The 23086-nt window shown below is 36.8% G+C and overlaps 1 protein-coding gene across 3 annotated transcripts in view; it reads right to left on the reverse strand.

The window, feature by feature from the left end:
- EPRS1 (glutamyl-prolyl-tRNA synthetase 1) overlaps nt 1-23086 on the reverse strand; it is a 72770-nt gene that overhangs the window by 47503 nt on the left and 2181 nt on the right. Inside the window, exons 2-13 of one of the 3 annotated variants that reach the window (XM_040460954.1) lie at nt 21087-21171; nt 17657-17756; nt 16622-16778; nt 14976-15115; nt 13584-13678; nt 9436-9562; nt 8550-8742; nt 6629-6800; nt 4639-4872; nt 3265-3349; nt 2784-2843; nt 2467-2487 (exon numbers count right to left, since the gene is read on the reverse strand). In XM_040460954.1, coding sequence (XP_040316888.1) covers nt 2467-2487; nt 2784-2843; nt 3265-3349; nt 4639-4872; nt 6629-6800; nt 8550-8742; nt 9436-9562; nt 13584-13678; nt 14976-15115; nt 16622-16778; nt 17657-17756; nt 21087-21171 — 1469 coding nt within the window. Of the gene's footprint in view, nt 1-2466; nt 2488-2783; nt 2844-3264; nt 3350-4638; nt 4873-6628; nt 6801-8549; nt 8743-9435; nt 9563-13583; nt 13679-14975; nt 15116-16621; nt 16779-17656; nt 17757-21086; nt 21172-23086 lie in introns of those variants that run through there. The other 2 variants (XM_040460955.1, XM_040460956.1) reach the window with 2 other exon arrangements.

Raw genomic sequence — 23086 nt, forward strand, 5'->3', positions numbered from 1 at the left:
AGAATGGAAGATTACTCTAGAAGAAGCGTGTCCAGATCCTTCCTGATACCAGATACCAGAAAGAGCTGAAGGGGAGGGTTCTGCACAAGGGGAGTAAGTGAACGTATGACACCACACAGGCCGCACCAGTCTGCTCAGTTCAGCTCCAAAGCCGAGAGCAGCCAAGCCTTCACACTTCAGGCACGTAACTGAAAGAAACCCTCTGGAAAAACTGCCTAATCCAAGAAGTGAGATATAAAGTTACTGACACAGAGGCTGTCCAACTAACTGACTCAGCCAGGTCATCCTACAGTGAGTCTCAGCTGAAGGTCCAACTCTTCCCTTCAGGGCTTCTAACTGCTCCCTTAGTCCTCCATGTTACACATGCAGATGACCAAGACTAACCAGACATCAGAGATGCCTCTGATATGCCTTTAACAGGAAAGAATAAGCCTAAAGAAACAATCTGCAGGAAAGAGATGTCATGAGAAAAATACTCCTAGTGATGTTAGCATTCTAAGCAGGAACAGAACAAGAAGCAGAGAGTAAAAAAGGAATCTTAGAAATATGATACATAAATGAAAATCTCAACAGAAGGGTAGGAAGAAAGAGTCAAGCAGATCTAGCGGAAAGCAAAGGCAAAAGAGAGAAAATAAAATTAGAGGACCAGTCCAGGAGGCCCAACATCTGCTCAAGAAGAGTTCCAGAGAGAAGAAAACATAGTAGAGAAAAAATAAAGCATTCAAGAAAATTTCCCAGAACTGAAGGAATGAGTTTCCAAACTAGAAGCCACATGTTCTTCTGATGGATAGGGATGAAAACAGACCCCCAGCACAGCACATAATCATGAAATTTTTTAAGTGAAAAAAAAGTCAGGCGCCTGGATGGTTCAGTGGGTTAAGCATCCAACTTCAGCTCCGCTGATGATCTCACAGTTCATGGGTTCAAGCCCTGCACCGGGGCTAAGAACACAGAGCCTGCTTCAGATACTCTTTCTCCCTCTCTCTCTGCCCCTCCCTCACTTGCACTCTCTCTCTCTCTCTCTCAAAAATAAACAAACATTAAAAAAATAATAACTAAAAAAAAAGGCCGTATACAAGGTCTCAAAAATCTTCATCCCTTGCCCCCTTCTCAGGGAGCTACCAAAGGACGGAGTACAGCAAAGCAAGAGAGTAATAAAAAGAGAAGGGAGATCCAAGAACCAGAGGATCCATCACAGAACAAACACAAAGGAGATTCCGGGACGATGATGACTGACCTCAGAAGACTGCTTGCTGTGCTTCAGAAGCTAACGGGCCCTAATCTAGATCAGAAGGGAGTAGCGCAGAAGGCTCTGGAAGAGATGTCTCCACAATGAAACTGAAAGTATACTGAGGCATAAGAACATCTTGTTAGGAAATTTAGAGAACTTGCAGAAAGCTGCAGACAGAATTAGAAAACTAAACAAATGAGGGGGAAAACAAAACAATCAGCTACAAGAAAGCCAACAAGATATAAGAAAAAGTAAGAGACCCACATCCCTGCTTTCCACTGTAGGAAGTCAAATAAGGATGCCTGAAATAAAAAAAAAAAAAAATCAAGTACGAACACACATCTTATTTAGAGATACAGGCAAGAAAAATACCAAAAGAATTACCCAAAAGAGCTGCAAGTGATTTCTCTAGAGGGAGAAAATGTAAGAACAGAAGACAGGAAAATCCGCTGTTCACTTTAACAGACCCTACAGAACTCTCTAACCATAATGAAATATATAGTTCATACAATTGAACTAAGTGCACATGTATGATTTTATTAGAACTGAAAACCTGTAAAATTTGGTTTATTAATGAAAAGTACTCCAAATTAACTTTACCTATAAATTCTACTTGTACTTATTATTAGTAACTGCAGCAACAGAAAGAACCAATTAATTCCGTTATGTATCAAAAAACACACAAGACTAAATAAAACAAATTCAAGACACATGCGAGACAAGCAAGTATTTCTTGAGGCAAGGCATCAGCACAATCAAGCAGCAATAAGAAAAAAAAATTACAGAACACAATCACAGAGACTATAGTTTAAAACATGGCATTTTAATGATTTGCCTTATTATAGTGTCTAAGCATCTGCTTCCAATTATCAATTAATAATGTCCATATGCAGTATTCCTTGACTTTAAGAAATAGTTAAAAAAATAAAAGCTAGATTCAGTTAAGACACAGTGAACCTTCAATACAACTCAATGAAACATACAACTTTAAAACTCTGTCCTCTCAGTACACAAGGGAACAGGAGAATGGAGTTAGCCCAATCTTCCCTTTGCCACTAAGAAAACTAGAGGACATGTTTTTTTGAAACTAGGAATAATGCATTTTCAATGGATTTGTATAAGCAAGTCTTTTATATAAATGTGATTGTGCTTCAAGGCTGTATAACATCTCAGGTTATAACATGTATGCTAAAAGCTATGTGCTAAGTAAGGCAGATAAAAGCATTAGGTAATACCTTCTTACAGAGAGCTCGCAGCTTGAAAGCAGAAAAATGAAATGCAGTGTTCATAAAAGATTGAACAAAAAAACTGTTACCGTTCCCCACTAACTCCAAGTTTGTTTTAATCATGGTTACTTGCTTGGTATGGCTAATAGGCTTAATGCTCTTTTTATGTTTAAGAAAGGAAAACATTCCATTTTCCTGAAGGTCTGCAAAATGACAACATCCTTCACAAAATTTTCTCTACAATGAACACATTAATGAATTCCACACATATTACATTATTCGGGAGTTAGGCATGAGAAAGGAGGACCAAGAGTCAAAACATGTACCTTTTTATTAAATGCCCAAATTTTGTCCCATTCCATGTTCACAACTGAACGTGAAGAGCCCTAGAAAAACAATAAATAAAACGATTTAAAGGTCAAGAAGTGTCCATTAGAATATTTAATTAAAGCTACTCATGTTAGAAAAGAATACACCCAATAAATACTGTTGACTTCCACTGGGATATAAAACTGAGTGTGCACGAACCAATCCAGTTGCCCTGAACAGCCACAGTCAAGAGCACATATTTCAACAGGTAAGCATACCATGGCTGCCTCTGTCCCACTCCAGCTTAAGGGTTTAGGACATTCTCAATTTTCCACTATTAGAAACATACTCCTTAAAAAAAAAAAAAAAAAAAAAAATCCTACCCTTACATTAGAAGGAACAAATAAGGAACAGAATGAACAGAAATAACAGAGACTAAAGGGGTATTAATGAGACACGTAAAAACACCGAGAAGCCGGAAAACAAAGCGTAGGTCACCTGAGCAGCAATAAACTGTTTCAGCCCTTCGACAGTCATCCCTCTTCTGAGCACACCACGAACTGTGGGAAATCGGGGATCATCCCTAGGAAAGAAGGAAATGTTCAGTTACCAAGGAGAACTCTTTAATGTATAATCACAAGGAGTACAAAATGCCTTAATGAATAATAAACTATAAACAGCTTGTGAAAAGACTTGTGACTAACAGTTGCTTATAAGAACTGGGTTCCCGTGAGCCCTCGTTCATGGAAGAGCAAAACTGCTCTCTGGTCAAATACTGCTCAGTAAAATAAATGTACTAGAAAGAGTAAAGTGCATTTCAAAAAGACACAAAGGTGACATCTTCAAATACAGAAAATCCATGCATTAAGACATTCTTATTTGCTTTTTATTTTACAATATTCATGGTCTCTATTCTATACATGACCATGAAAATCTGAGAAGAGATGGTCTCATGCCATCCACGTATGAATATACTTCACAAAGCCCTTTGGGTTATAAAAAAATATACACATTTGGGTTATAAAAAATATACACACTGCTTATTAATATTCTGCAGAAATTTGCACACTTTAGTAAGTTTGCAATAAAACACTTTGCCTGGAGCCCAACATTTGCCTTTTGTCAAATATAGCTTCACAATAAACCAGTATAAAATACATCTTATTCAACATATAATACTTAATACATACTGTCACTATTATGTGATGCCAACAGAAACTACTGAATACATTCTTATTTAGATAAAAAATATTCTTGACTTATCAGCACGGTAACCCATCTGAACAGGTTTTGTTTACACAGATACATGGCTACAAGGTGACTTTAATTTTCATACTCTTCTTCCTCATAGAAATCCCATATAGGTTATTAATATGCTACCGAGATTTGCAAACTTTTCCTAGGTGCTGAATCCTCTGGGCAACCAACTGCTCCACAAGGTGGATCTTCACCACCAAGGCAGAGACCATTTATGTCTTTGCTTCAACTCAGGGCATTTTGGTCTTCATGGGACCCAGCTGAAAAGAAAAGCCTCAGAGCCTCAGCAGTGTGGAGAGTGGTAACCAGATCTACAAAGGACCAGAGTCACAACTATTTTTCTAAACAATGCTGAGATCTGCAGAGGCTGTGCCCTTGTGTGTTTCATTCCCATGCACCAGGGTCCACAATGGGCACTCCGTGTTTGTAGCATTAAAATAAAGGGGAGGGGAAGGGGACCCGATGCACTGGATGAAATAAAAACAAGGACCAAAAACCCTAGAGACCCACCCATTCCACCTCTTCCCATTCATCCTCCCCACCACTCAAAAGTTTTAAAATCACTGATATACCACGTTCTTACTTCCTCTCAATTCTAAGTAACAGTAAACATACCATCCGTCTACCAATCCTTCATTGACAAACCATGTGAGTTTTCTCTTGGATAGCACTGTGTTGTTGAGATTTAATCGGCTATATTCCCAAATATATGGCTTTCTTATGCCTAAGGCTTCAATAATCCAATAAAACTGTTCATCTCTGTCATGGTATTCTGTTGTTCTCAGGGCATGTGTAACACCTTCAATACTGTCTACTATGGGGCAGGCAAAATCGTATGTCGGATACACACTGGAAAAAAAGAATATTTTTAAAAGCAAAATAAAGCATTTTACCCTTTCCATATTAGATCATGCATTATAAGCAGCAACAGTAATTTGAAATAATTCCTTACAAGTTAGGAATTTCTTAAAAATAATAGGTTTTACAACCCATAATATTATCAAAGCATATCAAAACATCAGTCTTTGAGGAAAATAAATCAGTTAACCCACTCAATATTCAAACCAATTCACAGCAAATTCCACAATCACATTTCTGTAATGGCCAACGTATACCATGGTAGAAAACAATAAGCAATACACATACAGTTGACCTTGAACAACACAAATTGGAACTATATGGGTCCACTTACACATGAATTTTTATAAATACAATACAGCACTATAAATGTATTCTCTCTTCCTTACGATTTTCTTAACAACATTTTCTTTTCTCTGGCTTATTTAAGAGCACAATATATATTACATATAACAAACAAAATATGTGTTAATTGTGTTATCGGTAAGGCTTCTGGTCAATAGGAGGCTATTAATAGTCAAGTTTTTGGGGAATCCAAAGTTATATACAGATTTTTGACTGCACAACCCCCTGCATTGCTCAAGAGTCAACTGTACTTAATAATTCAAGGGAAATTTTAGCTTTCCAATATCTTAATTAATCCCACACTCAAGTAAATCCCTATGCTTAATCTCCTGTAATTAAATGAATTCAAGAACAAAGCATTTCCTTCTCTGACAAGTAAAAGGGAAGAAAACTAGGTTAATTAAAATTCTATTTAAGATGAATAGTCTTAAAAACAATTCCTGATTAATATAACGTACATAATGCACAAGTACTTTTAATTTGAATTTTAAAAAATATGCCGTATTATCCCTTCTAATTTTTAGGCTACAACTTCATTAAACTTCTACTTCATTATGCTTAGCAATTATTTCATACTGAAAATGCACATCCAAATTAACTTTTCCAATGTATTCAAAGTATTTGCCTAGTAAAATGAGTAAGCACCCTGTTAAAAATGAGACTTACTAAAAAAAAAAAAACCAAAAAAAAACAATGAAAGATTTGTGTATACATGTGTAACCACACCCATAATGTGTTTGTCTACATACGGACACACAGATCTATACCCACAAGTTTAAAGAAAGTCACGTTAGCTAAGCAGGTTATCATTTACATTCACTAATCTCTTCAGAAGTTATGATTCAGCATTTATCTATAGTGGGTTTCTTCAAAGTATAAAAAAATACATTCTATGGTTGCTTTATATGGTAAATTAATGGAGAAGGGGAACCCATTTAAAGAAAAAGAATCTTTTAACTGAAAACCCACTTAGAAAACTAATCAAAACTAGAAAAAAAACCCACATATTTTCTTATAATGCTCACATTTCTGTAAAGTTTCAAGTCTATCACTTTTTTTTTTGTGAATCAACTTATGCCCAGCAGAATCCAAGTTTATAAGAGGAAGAAAAAGATCTTCTAAAGATACACACCACAATACACCTAATCAATACGTAAAAAGCAACTTTAGGCAAACTGAAGGACCTTAAGGAAGTACCTTAGAAACAACCTAGTATAACCTTAATCAATAGGTGAGTAAACAGCCCAAGAGATTAAGTTACATGCTTTACCAAAAGCAGTTATTAATCTATGAGTGAACAAAGATCCAGGTCTCTTGACTATTCTGCATCTACTCTATGTGTAGAGGCAATCAAAGTGAAATCACAGTAGGCTGCCTAGCATAATGAAAGAGATACACCTACTTGTATTTATTTCCAGTTCTTGGATGTGGCTGAATTTTACAGCGATAAAGCGTTGGGTCTCTCATACATCCATTGTTACTACTCATGTCGATTTTTGCTCTCAGACAACAGGACTGACCAAACTGGCTCCCTTTTTTCATTTCTTCCCACATTTGTAGATTCTTCTCAATAGCTGTAAGATTAATTATATTACAGTTTATCTAATATATTACTAACCTAGTTGAACTGAAATTATTTTAATGGTTTACTTTTATATTATAAGCACACTCCACTAGTTTAAAAATACCATCATAACTGTATGTATGTAGAAAATGAGTCGTCAATAGAAACGAACGTGGCCTCTTAAAAATAAATAAATATACAAATTAAAAAAAATAAAATAAAAAATAAAATACCATCATAGTTTCAATATCTGGTACGAAGAGTAAATGCATCATTTTTTATGAAGAAGTCTCACAAAAAACACTTAGGAAAAGTACTCTATGAATACGTTTTTCAGAAGTCAAAGCAATACATTTCACTGATATAGTACTCATTAAGGGTAAGAGACCTGGGGCACCTGGGTGGCTCAGTCAGCTAATTGTCCTACTTCAGCTCAGGTCATGACTCTTGGTTCATGAGTTTGAGCCCCGCATCAGGCTCTGTGCTAACAGAGCCTGGAGCCTGCTTCAGATTTTGTGTCTCCCTCTGTCTCTGCCCCTCCCCTGCTCGCACTCTGTCTCTCTTTCAAAACTAAATAAAATTTTTTTTCATTGAGATAAATAAATAAATAAAAGTAAGGGTAAGAGACGAAACATGAGACTTGAAGGTTTTTCTCGCCCTGTGTTTCCCACTTGCCGATCAAGGCACAGCTAGCCAGCCCCTGAGCGTCTCAAATTTAATTCTGCTTTTGAAGCAGAAGCATTCTGTTCCTCTGCCTCCTCATGCTCAGGGGACAGACCAGACTGGCCTGATCCACAGGGCCCACAGGCATCAGTGCTACAGCCTGTGCCCATGTAAAGAACATGGCTTGGGCTGTGAGCCTGAGTCCATGGGCTACCAGAAAGCCCTGTCAGTCATTCCAGTGGAAAACAGGAGACTCTTGGATCAAAAAAAAAAAAGAGATCACAGAAAACAATGATACAAATTTCACCCCAGAAAATTCTGTCCCAAGTAGCTATGGTTCTATCTTGTGAAAATACTGAAAACCTGCCCCATGCAGGTAAGAAAGAACTATTAAACAATGACTCTCTGTGGAAGCTCCTGAAGATATGATGGACACTTTGCCCTCAAAAAAAATCAAATGAGTCTAGAAATACAGTTGTTAACTATTTTTGAAAATGTTAGGGAAACCTCAAAAAGAGGGGAAAAAAAAGACTTTTTAACAATTTGACAACAATTCACTATACACTTCCCAAATGTGACATTATGGCAACATAAATGCAGAATAAAAACAGCCCCAATCAGTAGCTCAGGAGGCAAGTAATTAATAAGAAATATGCTTTTTCGTTAAGTGATATCTCAGAGGTATAGAGTTGTACTAACTAAGCTTACATATTACATTCACATGCTGAAAAGAAGATTCGGGTACTAATAACATGATCACTGAACCTCTTAGAAAGGCTAAGTTTTTAAATTGGGAGAACTACAAAGAAATGCAGAAGTACTCACTGCAATGGAATGAACACAATGCAAAGGACCAAGTGCAGTGAGACACTATGGGCACAACTACGGGCACACACACTTCGCATATAGTTGTGACGCCAACAAAGTAGTAACAATGTAAAGATGATAATGAAAGAAAAAAAGAAACCTGTGATGAACGTATGGATCACATTCCCAAATGGGCCTCAAACCAGCATCTTTCACAGAAATCTTGTTCTACTAAAGAAGTAGAACACAAGACCGCCAATTAAAATATAAGACATTAAATGAGCCTTACAGTTTTTTCTATGCTTGGATTCTATCCTCTGCTCACGTTCTGCTTTCATCTGCTCAGCAGGAGTATCATCCACATAAGCCTTCCCTTCCTGAATTAGCTTCTCTGCGTATTTCATTATAGTTTCAAAATGATCCGAGGTATAAGTAAATTGATCTGGTTTGATATGCAACATTGCAACATCCTCCAAGATAACCTGCAAAGAGAATCCAAAATAACCATCAACTTATCTTTTGCATTTTCTTGTGTATTTTCAATCCTTGATACTGCATTTGGGCAAATGTAATAATACACCATCAGTCAAAAAAAAAAAGCCTGAAAATGGTTGTACAAGTTGTATATTAGGTCAGAAAAGAAAAAAAAAAGATAATCATTATACTAGTCTCCAAATTTTCAGCTGAGAAAGCTGATTTCATGATGGAGCTTTCCATTTACTCTGGAAAACTGGTTATTATTGGTCATACCGACAATCATTTGCCCTCTCTTTGAACATATTGCAGTGCTTCTGAACAAAGAGGATAGAAGAGGCCAAGAAACCTCCCCATTTTCTGATACCTACTTGGTGTTTGTTTCATTCACACACTTACAATTATATGACAGAAAAGAAACCTGTCTCTAGTGACCAATTCATTTAAGAAATTGGTACTTATAGGAAAACATAGCACTTTGGTAAAATTGTACAATTGAGGAAGAAAACAGTAAGTGGAAGTTTTTTGCTATAGGAGCTCAATATTGCTTGCCTTAGGTCTCAGACACAGAATAGACAGATGAGGGAAAAAGGCAGCTATGAGAACAAACTTCATTTATTTTCTTACCATGAAGGTATCCAGTCACCCTCTAATTTTAATTAACTTTTCTGACAAAGGGTCATCACTACACCTTTAATTACCTTCTCAAAATCTTCCTTTTCTTTTTCGGGATTTGTGTCATCAAATCTCATGATCAGTTTCCCTTTAAAGTTAACCTGGTAGTGCTGGTTCAGAAGAGCAGCTTTTGCATGCCCAATGTGTAAGTAACTAAAACAAAAACATTTCACAAAGAAACTCATTAACATGTTTTACCTAAATACTTGAACTTAACCTTCCTGAGGAGATGAGAACTAAACAAAAATCCTTCTAGTTGGTACTCCCGTCATAGTTTATTTTCTAACAAGAAAGTACTCTGATAGAAAAGCTGACCCTCACAGGAAGAAAAAGACACTACAACATTTATAAAGTCATCACAAGAAACAATTTCACATGGAACATCTCACAAAGAGACAAGTGATTTAGTCACGTTACCACCTTAAGGAAAATCTTTTTCTTTTTTACAAAGGAAATGAGTGGTCGTTTAGTTAGGGGAAACCTGCTTCCTGGAAAACGGTGTCCGGGGCTACACGGGAGTGCGTCTGCACAGAGACCTGACTCTGCGGTGGACGGAGCACCCACCTCGTGCACGCCAGCGAGAGGCGCCTCTGAGATCGCCACCGCCACATGCTAACTCGTGGACGGACACGCGGGAATCGGGAAGCCGCAGAAGAGCCACTTATTCTCAAGGCTTCGATTTTCTCAAAAGCCAAAATACAAGGATTTCGCCAACTAAAGGACTTTACAGGTCTCATCCAGGACCAACGCTCCATGAATCACAATCTGTGAAAATACTATTCTGTTCCTATGGGCAGTTGACAATTACAAGGAATAAAATATATCAGAGGCCTTGTTGATATAATAAGTCACCATTTCCCTTGATCAGTGAAGTGGGTAAAAAGCAGTATCTTGTACCACTAACGATGAAAATACACTTTCCTGGGCAGCAAACAGGGCATGAAGTGAGGAAGTTTAATAATCCGCTCTCACGAACTTTTATTAGTTGCCACTGACAATGGTAGCCACCGTCCCCCTGCGCTAGTCTCCTAGTTTCTCGCCCACATCTAATCTCAGCTGGGGTCAACAGGGGAGAGGAAAATACAACTCCTTGCATGTCTTCACACCAGTTTTTAAATCAATCCATGTTTTAGAAATTCACGCAGCATTCTAGATCAATGATTCAATGTTAAGAAGGATTTATATGCACCAGTTAATGCAGACAAGTACAAAGCAATGCATTTACGGCTATTCAAAACTTTCTATATAAAATAAAAGGCTGTCACTGGTATCCCAGATGAGATTCTAAAACAGAAAAAGAACATTAGTCAAAAACTAATGAAATCAAAAAAAGGTATGGAGTTTAGTGTTAATAGTAATATACTGATATTGGTTCACCACTTGTGACAATGGTACCTTAGAGTAATGTAAGATGTTAAGATCACGGACAACTGGGTACGGTATATGTGGGAACTTTCTGTACTATCTTTGCTACATTTCTGTAAATCTAGAACTATGCTAAAATAAAAGGTTTGCCGTAAGTAAAATAAAACAAAGGACCGTGAGTTCCAAGAAAGAAACAGAAACACCTACTGCAGTTTTCATGGAAAGTGTTATACTTGTATCATGTTATACCTATCATTAAAAACAGAAAAAAAAAGACAACTACTAATCACTGACTACCCATACTATATGATAGTTAATGTGCTAGGCTTTACACATAAGAATTAATTTGAGAGGAATGAGGAAATCAAACCATTCTCTTACACCTAAAGATATTATTTCTGGGGGCACCTCGGTGGCTCAGTAGGTTAAGCGTCCGACTTTGGCTCAGGTCATGATCTCACGGTTCGTGAGTTTCAGCCCTGCGTCAGGCTTTGTGCTGATTCAGATTCTGTGTTTCCCCTCTGTCTCTGCCCCTCCCCCACTCGCACTCTGTCTCTCTCTCTCTCTCTCAAAAATAAAGATTAAAAAAAACAAAATTAAAAAAAAAAATTTTTAAGATATTATCCTGAACCTGAAATAATGTGTACAGTTCTAACAAGTCTAAATGTCAAGAAAGCTAACAAGACTATGAAATATTCACAAGGTAACTAAAATAGTAATCAGCTCAAGAAACAACCTAATTGGAATAGCTAAAAAAGTGAGATTCGCGCTATGTCATAGTTAGCACTTATGCTGAATAGGGCTTCTGCCACCCATAACAAACATAGGCAATAGAACTTTAAGTCAAATGGATTCTAGAACCAGACAGCACAGGTTTGAGTTTGGCAAATTACTAAAATGTTGAATGAATCAGTTTCCGAAACCATCTGTAAAACGGAGATGTTAACAGTGCTTTCTTCACAAGGCTGTGAGGATTAAAACGCTGTGTGTATAGGGTTTGATAGTACCTGTACATAACAGTTTCTATATATGTTAGCTAGGAATAAGAAAAAGGGCTGGGGTGCCTGGGTGGCTCAGGTGGTTAAGTGTCCAATTCTCAATTTCGGCTAAGGTCACGATCTTACAGTTTGTCAGTTTGAGCCCTGCATGGGGCTCTGCACTGACAGTGCGAAGCCTGGATTCTCTCTCTCCATCCACCCCTCCCCAGCTTGCGCACTCTCTCTCTCTCTCTCTCAAAAATAAACCTTTAAAAAAAAAAAAAAGAAAGAAAGAAACAGGGCTGAAGCCGTGCCTTCTGGCTCTTCATGAAAGACATAGAAAAATAAAAAAGAAAAATTAAAGAATTCTTTAGCAGTATACAGGGATAGGACAAAAATTATGAATAAGAAAACAAAACAAAAACCCACCAAACAAAAAAGAAGATTCCCCAAATACCTGAACATTATATTCCAAATCCCAAAATTGTATTTGGCCAAGACTATGGTCTCTGAAATTGACATGACTTATGGCAGACAAATGTGTTTTACAGAGTAAATTATAAATGTGAGGCACTCACTATTCCAAGAAATGATGGTGACAAAAATATAAGAAGATTCTAAAAGGACAAATGTCCAAATGCCGCAGCTATAAACAGCCACTGCTTAGAAAGTGGCTTTTTATCAAACCATTAAAGTCACTCACTCCCAACGGGAAAGCATGACCTGTCGCAGTAAGCACACAGGAACAGAACACAGGGCCGCATGGACCCAAGATGTCAGTAGGAATTAAGTGTGTATGAGAAGTCTTATCTATGAGATTCCACTTAGTCAACTACCCATCGATCACTTAATGATTTAGTCTGTGAATTTTCCAAAATCCTTATTTCTCTTTCATCCCCTTCCATCAATCCTTTATTTTGACACCCAAATCAGCAAACTTAGAAAAGCAGAGAGAAAATGCAGAATTCTAAAACAGATTTTCTTGTCAATGGTGTTTATGAAAACTTTGTGGAGAACTCTTAAGAACAACTAAAATAAAATGGATTTTTCCTTATCTGCCACTTTCTGTTATCTACACATTCCACTTACCACAAATGGGTAAGAAAATCTGAAATTAAGCAAAATTCTGGCATTAATAAGAGGTATTTTACTGTATTACTCACTATCACGGGAAAGGGGCTATCACAAAGCTTGTCCGGTATGCTCACAGAGGCTGGTGCAAAGGTGGACTCCCCCTGACCTCGGGTAATGCTGGGCAAGGCCTGAGACAGCCCCAGGCTGGTGACCACCAGCCAGGAACAGTCTTCTTCTCTATTGCACCCTTCAAATATTATTTTCTATTGGTGCCAAAAGTGAAAGGGGTTGGGAAACATGCTAACAACAGAAAGAATTCAATAAGAATAGGCTTTTCAGGATGCCATTTTATTTCGTAAAAAAGTAACTTAAAAATAATTCTACCATAACTTCTGCTCACCAAACGAACTGCTCAGGATACAAAACAAATCCCTATTAAATGAGAGCCTAAAAATCTCAAAATGTAAATAAAACTTAAGGGTTTCTATTTATGGAAAGTTTCCTATTTATAATTAAAATTCCATCTGGGGTAAAATAACAATGTTGTCTAATTGCTTTAAAAAGCTAAAACTACAAATTCAATACATTAACATTAATTATAACAGACTTAAATGTTCAGAAATTTGATACCCCCCCCCAATTAAAACCTTACTCATTTTCTTCCATATTAGTAATCTAGTAATATTAAAAGCATTTAATGGTCTTTAAACTTTTCCATTAAATATATTTCATTGTAATTACAAGTTACATTTTCTTACCCACTAGCCTCTGGAGGAAATCTGACAGTAACCTTTCCCATCTCAGCACCTGGAAGCTCAACAAATTTCCCAACATCTTGCTTTTTCTCAGATGTCTGAAAAGCAGAAGAAAAACAACATATAAAATAGTTACATCGTTAAATGTTTAAGAATACACTCATTCAACAAATACTCAATACCCACTATGTGCCAGGCACGGTTACAAGACAAATGATGACTAGAACGTCATCCTTGCACTTAAGGACCCCAAATCTTGTGAAGGACATAAATAAAACTAAACACTGGCAACAGACCATATATATGTATGTATAGAATGCATTACAGCAGTGAGTTGAAGTTAACCAACAGCATCTAGGGTCATCAGGAAAAGCTTAAAAGGAGGTAAGAACCAAGCTGGACCTTAAAAAGTACGTGGAGATACATCAGATGCAGAATGTAGAAGGTATTCATTCTAAGAAAAGGGGTAACAGCACAGGTAAGACACAAAGACAATGCAATGTCTATGAAAAGTTAGAAATACATGGGGTGGGTGAATGAGCAAAGAAGCTGAAGCTGTTGACAAGGTCCAAAATACGAAGCCTCTTATGAACTTGCTTTTAGGTTTTAGGCAATGAGGAAATCTCAGGGGGTAATGGGACCATTTATTTGTACTTTCTAAAATGATACCCAGCCCAGTGCAGAAGCTAAACTAGAAAAGAGAGAGACCTTTGATGAGATTATGGTATTAAATCAACAGGGGGTAATGAGGCCTCAATAAAAATCAAAAGCAGTGGAGACAGAAAACATAGATATGAGAACACAACTTGTTGATTGATTTCATGGGAAAAAAATGGTGAAGGATGAATGAAGATTTTTAGCGAAAACAGCTGAGTGGACTGTGGTGTCTTTACCCAAGCAGACAGTAGTTTTCAAATTTTACTGTGCCAGAAAATCTTTAAACTTTACTATACATGCCTAATATGTTAAACAGATCACAGTACAGAGACCTTGAGAAGAGAATCTTTTCTACCGTACTCTATGTCACACATCCTAGAGAATCAACAAAAAGGCTCTGCAGAAGCCTAGGACTCAATGGTTAAAAATCAACAAACAGGAGAGAGTCAGGAGGAAGAAAATACGGTATAGCTATAAAAAGGAGGTTTTAGTTACTTGGAGTTTGGATTTCCTAAGGGACATACACCGGATGACCATAATATTTTAGACATGTAATTACAAAGATTAGGCTTTATGTAGTTAAATAATTAAAGGTAAGCTAAAACTTTATAATAGCCTTGGCAGATTTTTCCAAGAAGATCCTTTTTCATGGATGGAAAGGGGGAAAAAAAAAAACAAACTATTAGTAGGAATAATTTTCTTTTCAGATCTACAGTCTCAGCATTAAGAATGGCTCACCACTTTAGCTTTGGTCGTTGAAACATTCCACTTGGTACCTACGGACTGGAAGGCCTGGTGGGCTTCAAGGAAGCCAAACCAGCGTTTGACATGCACTGGAGTTTTGTTCTGTTTCAACTGTTCCTGCCACGCCGGATTTCCTGTTAGCAAACATAATTTTAAAACCATTCAATAAATCTGCGACTTTGAAAGCAAAGTTTTAGTTGTAGTTAATTTAAATAAACAAGATGGCTTAAAGTTGTTCTTCTATAGGGGCGCCTGGCTGGCTCAGTCGGTGGAGCATGTGACTCTTAACCTCAGGGTCTTGAGTTCAAGCCCCCTGTTGAGTGTGGAGTCTACTTACCAAAAAAAAAAAAAAAAAAAAAAGGTACACTTCCATAATGAAACATTTTAAATCTAGACACACATTGCAATGTTTTCATGTAATTCTTTAACATACTTTACAGAATTCACAAAAGGTAATTAAAACTATTTCTGCAGTTCAACTCAATGAAATGAGTACTAAATCCTGCTCTCACCACCACCACACACCCACTATAAGGCCAATGCCACACTTTTTTTTCTTTTTTTTAAAGTTTATTTGAGGGGAGGGAGAGAGAAAATCCCAAGCAGGCTCTGCCCTGTCAGGGCACAGCCTGATGACACAGGGCTCAATCTCAAGAACTGTGAGATCATGACCACAGCCCAAACCAAGAGTGGTTCACTTAACTGACTGAGCCACCCAGGCACCCCAACCAATGCCACATTTCGTAGATAAGGAAAAACTTTAAGTAGATCCACTAGAAAACAAAATAGAAATCAAGATCAAGAAGTAGCTCATTTCTTCAGATGTAACATCAAAAGTAGGCACTGAAGGAAAATTTAATTAACATCACAAAGCTACATCCTTAAGATATTATCTTCCTTTTCACACATATTAAGTCAAAAATAAAAAAAAGACAACAATGTCAAACCTATACATGAAAACATTTAATTAGAAAAGGACTTCATTTTATGTTGGTTATTTTAATAATAATTTAATTGAATTTGGAGAAAAGTTTTAGCCACAAAAATATTACACATAATGTAAAAAATGACACATAATGCAGAATTAAACAATGATAAAACCTTCTGGCGTATTTGCCATTTTTTTTTTTAAAGAAAATAACAAAATTCAAGTCCCCTTTATACCTCTCATCAATCCCATAATCTTACCCTGTTACAAACTAGTCACAGAAGAGCAGATCAGTAACCCCCAAGAGAAACAACTCCAGATTACCCCCCAAACACATATACACCCATAATCAGAGACAACAATGCCTGGAGTAAAGGAATGGCTGAGACAGGAGAGGTGCTGACATAAATGGGATGAGGGCTTCTTTAGCAGGGCCAAGGTCAGCTTCATAGGCAGCAGGGAGATGGATTAGTGAGAAAGATGACCTCTAGGGACAGCAAAGGATAGGGAATCCCTGTGACTTGACCGGCATAAAGTAGCAGGTGGTCATTCCTTTGCAAGGAAGTCCTAAGTGACTCTTTCTATGTGGGTATGTTTGTGTGTATGCACATGTATATGTATGTATATATTCACATATGCAGAAATATGTACACTTCTTACTCATCAAAATATCAATTAAAATAGAACAACCTTCAGGAAGAATAATTGATACCTTTTAGGGTAGCCCAAACACATAAATCTGCTAAGCTCAAGGAATTTCCAACTAAGTATGTTCTCAGAGACAGGCAATGATTGAGCTCGTTGATTGCAGAAGTAAACAAATTACATGAAGACAATTTTGTGGCACTAAACTCCAGCCAGTGATCAATCTGTGAACATAAAAGATGGAAAATAAATGCACACCACGGTTTAGATTTAAACAAACAAATGGCCTTAGTTAGAAACATGCCTATCTTATCTCCAATTACAGAATCTGCCATTATGTGGATTTAATTCTGGTTGCCTGGGATCTAAATTGGCATTAAACAAATTTCATTCATTCATTTTTCATTTTAATTTCATTCATTTTTCTGTTTTTTCTTTTTGCAGGGGTGTGGAGGGGCACTTCAAGGAAGAAAAAGATTTGAAAACTGGCAGCAGCAGGAAGGAATAACCAACTTGATCAAAACCGGCAGGTGATTATCCACCTGCAAAATTTAAAAGTAAATTCTTAGGAAACTATTCTTTATATTTCAAATTTTGCAAATTTAGGAAAATTAGAGCTGACTACAAACAAAGAGAAAAGCATCTAAACAACTGTACAGGCAGTTAATCTACTGTTGCTATAATTAATCAAAGTATATACCTAGAAAGGAAAAGAGAATCCAAACTATGTGTGTGACCCTGGGAAAAACCTCGTAATTTTCTAGGCCTGCTGCCTCATCTGTAACATTAAGGGAGGTGCAGGAGATGATCTATACAGTTACATCCAGGTATGAAATTTTAGGACTCTATGAAGAAGACAGCACTCACTGACCCAACAGGACTGCTGGTGGGGATTAAAAGTTGAAATTTAGGAGCTAGGAAGTTTTTTCCTGAAAATAAAAATAAGATGAGAATTCCTTAGCTAGGTCTGTAACTAAAACTCCATCAATAACCTTAAATAGAATAATCATACATAAGTCAACAATAAAGTGAAGTTCTCAAAAGAATAGAAGTATAAATCAAAACAAAAGAAAACAAACCCAAGGAAGTGTTCCTTCCTTACCTCAGTATGTTCCAGCAGGTTCGAGCCATAGAGCCTAGCTGTAGTTGCAACTCGAGCCAAGTAGCGAAGTATGGAATTTATGTCTGTGAATACCACATTTCTAGAATACAAGCAGGAGATAAAATATTACCGTAGCTCTAGCAAATCAGTAGGAGTCATGAGACTTACGAAGAACTGTAAAAATAGAACCCTTACATTTACCATGTAGTTTCTACTACAGTTTAAAAAAAATCTGCCTAAAAAAAACCAATCTGCCTAATTCATTCTTTACTGTTTCTATCAAATTCCAGTATGTTCTGAATGTTCAGTTAAATCTGACAATTCAGTTAAGAGTGGACTATCTATACTGCTTTGTCCTTCTAACTATTGTCTATTCAGTGGTGAAAATATGAAAATATAATTGGGATATCAAGAGTAACTGATGTAAAATACATCAAGGCAGAGAAGTCAAGGATATACAGTCATAAAGATGCTAGTTGTATCAACTTCCAAGTAAAGATGACAGATCAAACCATATAAAAACTGTTCTGTAAAAATTATTTTTAAAAAAGACACACACCCATAGGAAAAAGAGACTAAGGAAAAGAAAGAATAACAAAATTCAGAAGCTAGAGATGAATTTAACAGGTCTGAAAAAAACGAATCTTAAGCAGACAGTGGACAAAGCTGAAAACCAACCTAACTTCAATTTTAGAATCCACAAAAGACTTAGGAATGGAAATAAGAATGAACTGGGGCTAAAATTAGGAGGGCTGGTAAAATGTCTATTTAAGAATCAGTTGGAGGACACACGGGTGGCTCAGTTAAGTGTCCAATTCTTGATTTTGGCTCAGGTCATGATCTCATGGTTCATGGGGTCAAGCTCCAATTCAGGCCCTGCACGGACAGCCCAGAGCCTGCTTGGGATTCTCTCTCCCTCTCCCTCTGCCCCTCGGCCACTTGCACACACACACACTCTCTCTCACAATACATAAATAAACATTAAAAAAAAAAGAGAGAATCAGCTGGAAATAGATACCATCAAACCCTATTCTATACAGCTGGGCTGCTTCTCTTATTCAATCTCGGCAAAAACTGGAGGTTTATTCTCTAAGCACTAAAACAGAGGGTCTCTCAACTGGCGGAAATTGGTCACTGCTGAGTTGGTTTATGCAAGTAACTGGGTAAATGAATATACATATACTAGATGCTGAGATCTTTAGCCTTCTTCCCTCTCTCAGCTCCCAAAATATTCTGGTATGAACTCTTTACCTTCTAAACAAGAGACTTTCAGTCTTCATTGAATAATCTCGTCAGCTTAAGAAGAAATAACTAAGGATACTAACATCAGAAGTTCCTACTAAATAAACTGCTCAATCAGACCAACGTATGCTCAGAGCTGACAAGCCCACCTTGAGGTCAGAATCTGCAAACAGCTTTAAATTCCTACCAAAATCTAAGAAGGTCATCAGGAATTAGCAAATATTTGAAGAAAGCTTTTAACTTAAAAGATAGTAACCAAAATAAGCACATAGTAAAATGCAACCTGGACAAATTAGGAAAAAGAAAACGAAACAATATATTGCAATCATAAAATAACAAGATACTGTTAAAAGAAGTACCCAAAAAATAAAAAACAGCTCTTAGATACTAAAAATATAGTAGCAAAAATAGAAAAAACTCAATAGAAAAAAATGGGATGTGATAAAGTTGAAGAACACTCCAGAAAGTAAAAAGAAAAAAATAGATGGAAAGTGAAGGTGATACTTAATCCTAATATCCCTATAAAGAACAGAAAATGGAGGAGAAAATCATCAAAAATTTTTAAACATTTTCCAAAACAGAAGGATTTCCATTCCACATTTAAAAGAGACCAAGCACCCAGTGGAAGAGATTTTTTAAAAGGCCCACACAGGGCACGTGGCTGGCTCAGTCGGCAGAACATGTGACTTAATCTCATGTTTGTGAGTTCGAGCCCCGGGTTGGGGGTAGTGATTACTTTAACATCTTAACAAAAAAACCCAGACCCACACTAAAGCATATCACTGTGAAATTTCAGAATACTGAATCACCAGAAAATATTCCTGCAAATTCCTAAAGTCACACAGAACAGATCAGGAATCAGACAGGCTTCAAAAGAGAACAAAGCAAACAATTATTCCATGGAAAAGTAAAAGTTGTACACAAAAGGTAATCATAGTATGTGGCTCAGCAGTGAGTAAAACTTACTAGGTCATTACAGTGTAAACACTGAAAGGTGACCTAATCAAAATTACGATACAACTACACTGGGAGGAAGGAGGAGAGGGGAGTGGAAGAGTGTGTTTGAGTATGTGTTTTTGTGTATCTTGCCCCTTTCCCAAAATAAGTCTTTCTGTCAGTTTATTATGAACCTTTCAACACTTTTCAAATCTGCACCTTGCTAGAGAATATCCTTGAAATTTTCTTTCAATTTGGTCTAGATTCTACTATCTGGTGAAATACTGTTAAAAGAATCTGAAACCAGGTTGTTTCCATTTCTTAGTTTCATTAAATAAAAATTAAAGAGAATAATATCTCCCTTTCCAGTTCTTTTTATTCTTTCCAGTGGGTTCCAAAAGAAAGATGTTTAATCTTCCATATATCCCAGGATGCAAATGATTCACTTTAATCAAGAACATATAGTATATGCTCATTGTAGAAAACTTGGAAAACAGAGAAGGAAAAAAAAAACCCAAACACCCATAATTCCATCACCCAGAAACAGACACTATTAAAAGTGCTGCACACTTCTCAAACATATCTTTCTATGCAAATATGTGATTTTATCTTTACGTTTTTTTTTAATTAACATTATATTGTAAATACAACCCATCACTAAAAGTTTTTCATAAGCTTTTTCACAGATGCCTAACATTCCATGCTGTGGATTTACCATATTTATTTGCTATTACTACTAATTTTGAATATTTCCAATTTTCTACCAGAATAAATCACAGTAGAATTAAAAACCCTTATGTATAGGGGCACCTGGGTGGCTCAGTCAGTTAAGCATCTAACTTTGGCTCAGGTCGTGATCTCACGGCTCATGGGTTCAATCCCCGCATTGTCATGTCAGCTGTGCTGACAGCTCAGCGCCTGGAGGCTGCTTCGAATTCTCTCTGCCCTTCCCCCACTCCCCCACTCTGTCTCTCAAAAATAGACAATCATTAAAAATTCTTCACTCTTAAAAAAAAACCTCATGTATAAATCTTTCTGTACATTTCTACTTTCTTTTAGATTATAAGTGGGATCAGATACCTTACTGACAAATATGTGTCTCTGGATATACTTCTCTTAAGAATGAAGAATAGCATACTTCTTTCTAGGGACAATCTACCAACTAGCAAGGAAAACAGGCACACAACATTGAATTCTGAATATTTCAAAAAATGCTGTTCAGTACTGAAAACAGAGATATAAAAGTACTTACTCAGACACATGAAGAATATTCTCTTTCCCTTCTTCAACAGAAATGCTGACATTGTCTTTCACATGTTCTACAGCCAACAAAGCTCCTAAAAATAATGACACGAAAAGATTTTTCTTTATAAACTTGAATCATAAAGCAGTAAGAATGACTCAACAAACCAGTGTTAAGTCCTGCAAGGAGTAAACTTCTTTCCTAATGGTCTATAAACAGAAAATATGGTCTTCTGGTCTTGGGGAAATATTACATCAGAAATTATTCACTGGCACAGTCCAACTGCTTTTGAATATGTTCAGCTTCCAGTTACGGACACTGAAATTAATCTTTTCCTCCCTCAGAAGACAAGAAGAAATGAGAACAGCGCCTTCTATAAAAACTATTGTTAATAACATTTCAGTGATTATTATGTGGTGGACACTGTGCTAAATGCTTTACAGTCATTGGAATTTTCAATCTTTATGGTAACCTTAAGAGGTGGTCACCTTTATCTCCATTTTACAGAGGAGGAAACTGGGCTCGGAAGGATTAAATAATGAACCCAAGTTCTTGACTAAATATGTGCCACTCAGGAATTGAATGCAGGTCTAAGGCAGTCCAGAATTCAAACTCTAAAACACGGTGTAATCTGCCTCTCAATAGCTATTAAATATCCTAAATTGACTCATTTAGTCCTATAAGTTTGGATAACATGGGCCGCCAACACCCAGATATTGATTTCTAAATATCATGCTCTACTGGAAACAGGGCTGCGGCAGGGAAGGTACGAGATAACCCTGGAAAATCTTGTGCTAGAAAGCAAGTACACAAATAGATATGCCAAAAGGACACAGAGGCCAGCTTGGAGGGGCTCCCACTGGCAAACAGTAGCAATGTAACCACTAAAGTAAATGACACAAGTTTTACTGTCTCCATACAATGAAATCCTAAATGGCAAATAAAAAGCATGAAGTACTGTTACAGGCAGCAGGATAGATGAATCCCAAAGCATTATCCTATGTACAAAAGAATATATATGATATGATTCAATATATATGTAATTCTAGAAAAAGACAACAGTGACAGAAAACAGATCAGTGACTATCAGGGATGAGAGATGGGGAAGGGAAACTCACTGCAAAGGGGCATAAAGGTACTTTCCGAAATCAGAGAAATATTCTCTATCATTATTGTGGTGGTTACTGTATGTTACTTGTCAATTTTAAATTGGCAAAGTTTAGTATATGCATGTTGTAAGTCAATAAAATGGATTTCAAAAAATAAAAATTTTAAAAGAATAAAAGTAAATAATACAGATTATAACTTTTGAGTACATTTTGTTATGAATTTTTCTTAATGGGAAAGAAAAATATCTTCTGACACAAAAATGCCAACTAATACATGTAGAAAGAACAGCAGAATTGGAAGGTCACCTTTGGCACCTTCTTAATCATAATCAAGTTGGGAAGGAAGCATCAATGGATGATGAAACCAGTAAGTGAAGGTTTGAGTAGGATGTTTACATGGTCCCAAAGCATTCAAAGTGCCTTTTAAATGCAAAGGGAAAACTTTCCAGTGCGAAAAGCTGGCTGACACCATCTTAAGTAACTGAGATTAGATCACTGGTAATGGGAAGAATCAACTTCATGCACCAATTAATGGGCTGAAATGAAGAATACTGAATCACTTCTGTGCTACTCTTGCCAAAGATGTGTAGCTGAATCTAGCCACAAGGAAACATCAAACAATCTGATCAGGGGACATTCTTCAAGTAATTGGTCTTCAGCCTTCACAGAGGTCAAAGCTATGAAAGCCAAGGAAAGACTAAGACTATATTCCAGATTGAAAGAAACTGCAGAGACATGACAACTAGGTGCAAAGCATGATTCTGGATTTTGATTCCTGCACTATGGAGAGTACTGCTGGAACAATTAGTGTTGGAATATGAATGAACAGGGTCTGTGCATTAAATGGAAGAATGGTATCAATGTGTACTTCCTGATTTTGATGTTCCTGTCAGGTCACAA

Source organism: Herpailurus yagouaroundi, unplaced genomic scaffold (genome assembly GCF_014898765.1).
Source record: "Herpailurus yagouaroundi ecotype Mexico unplaced genomic scaffold, PumYag 253, whole genome shotgun sequence".
Taxonomy (NCBI): domain Eukaryota; kingdom Metazoa; phylum Chordata; class Mammalia; order Carnivora; family Felidae; genus Herpailurus; species Herpailurus yagouaroundi.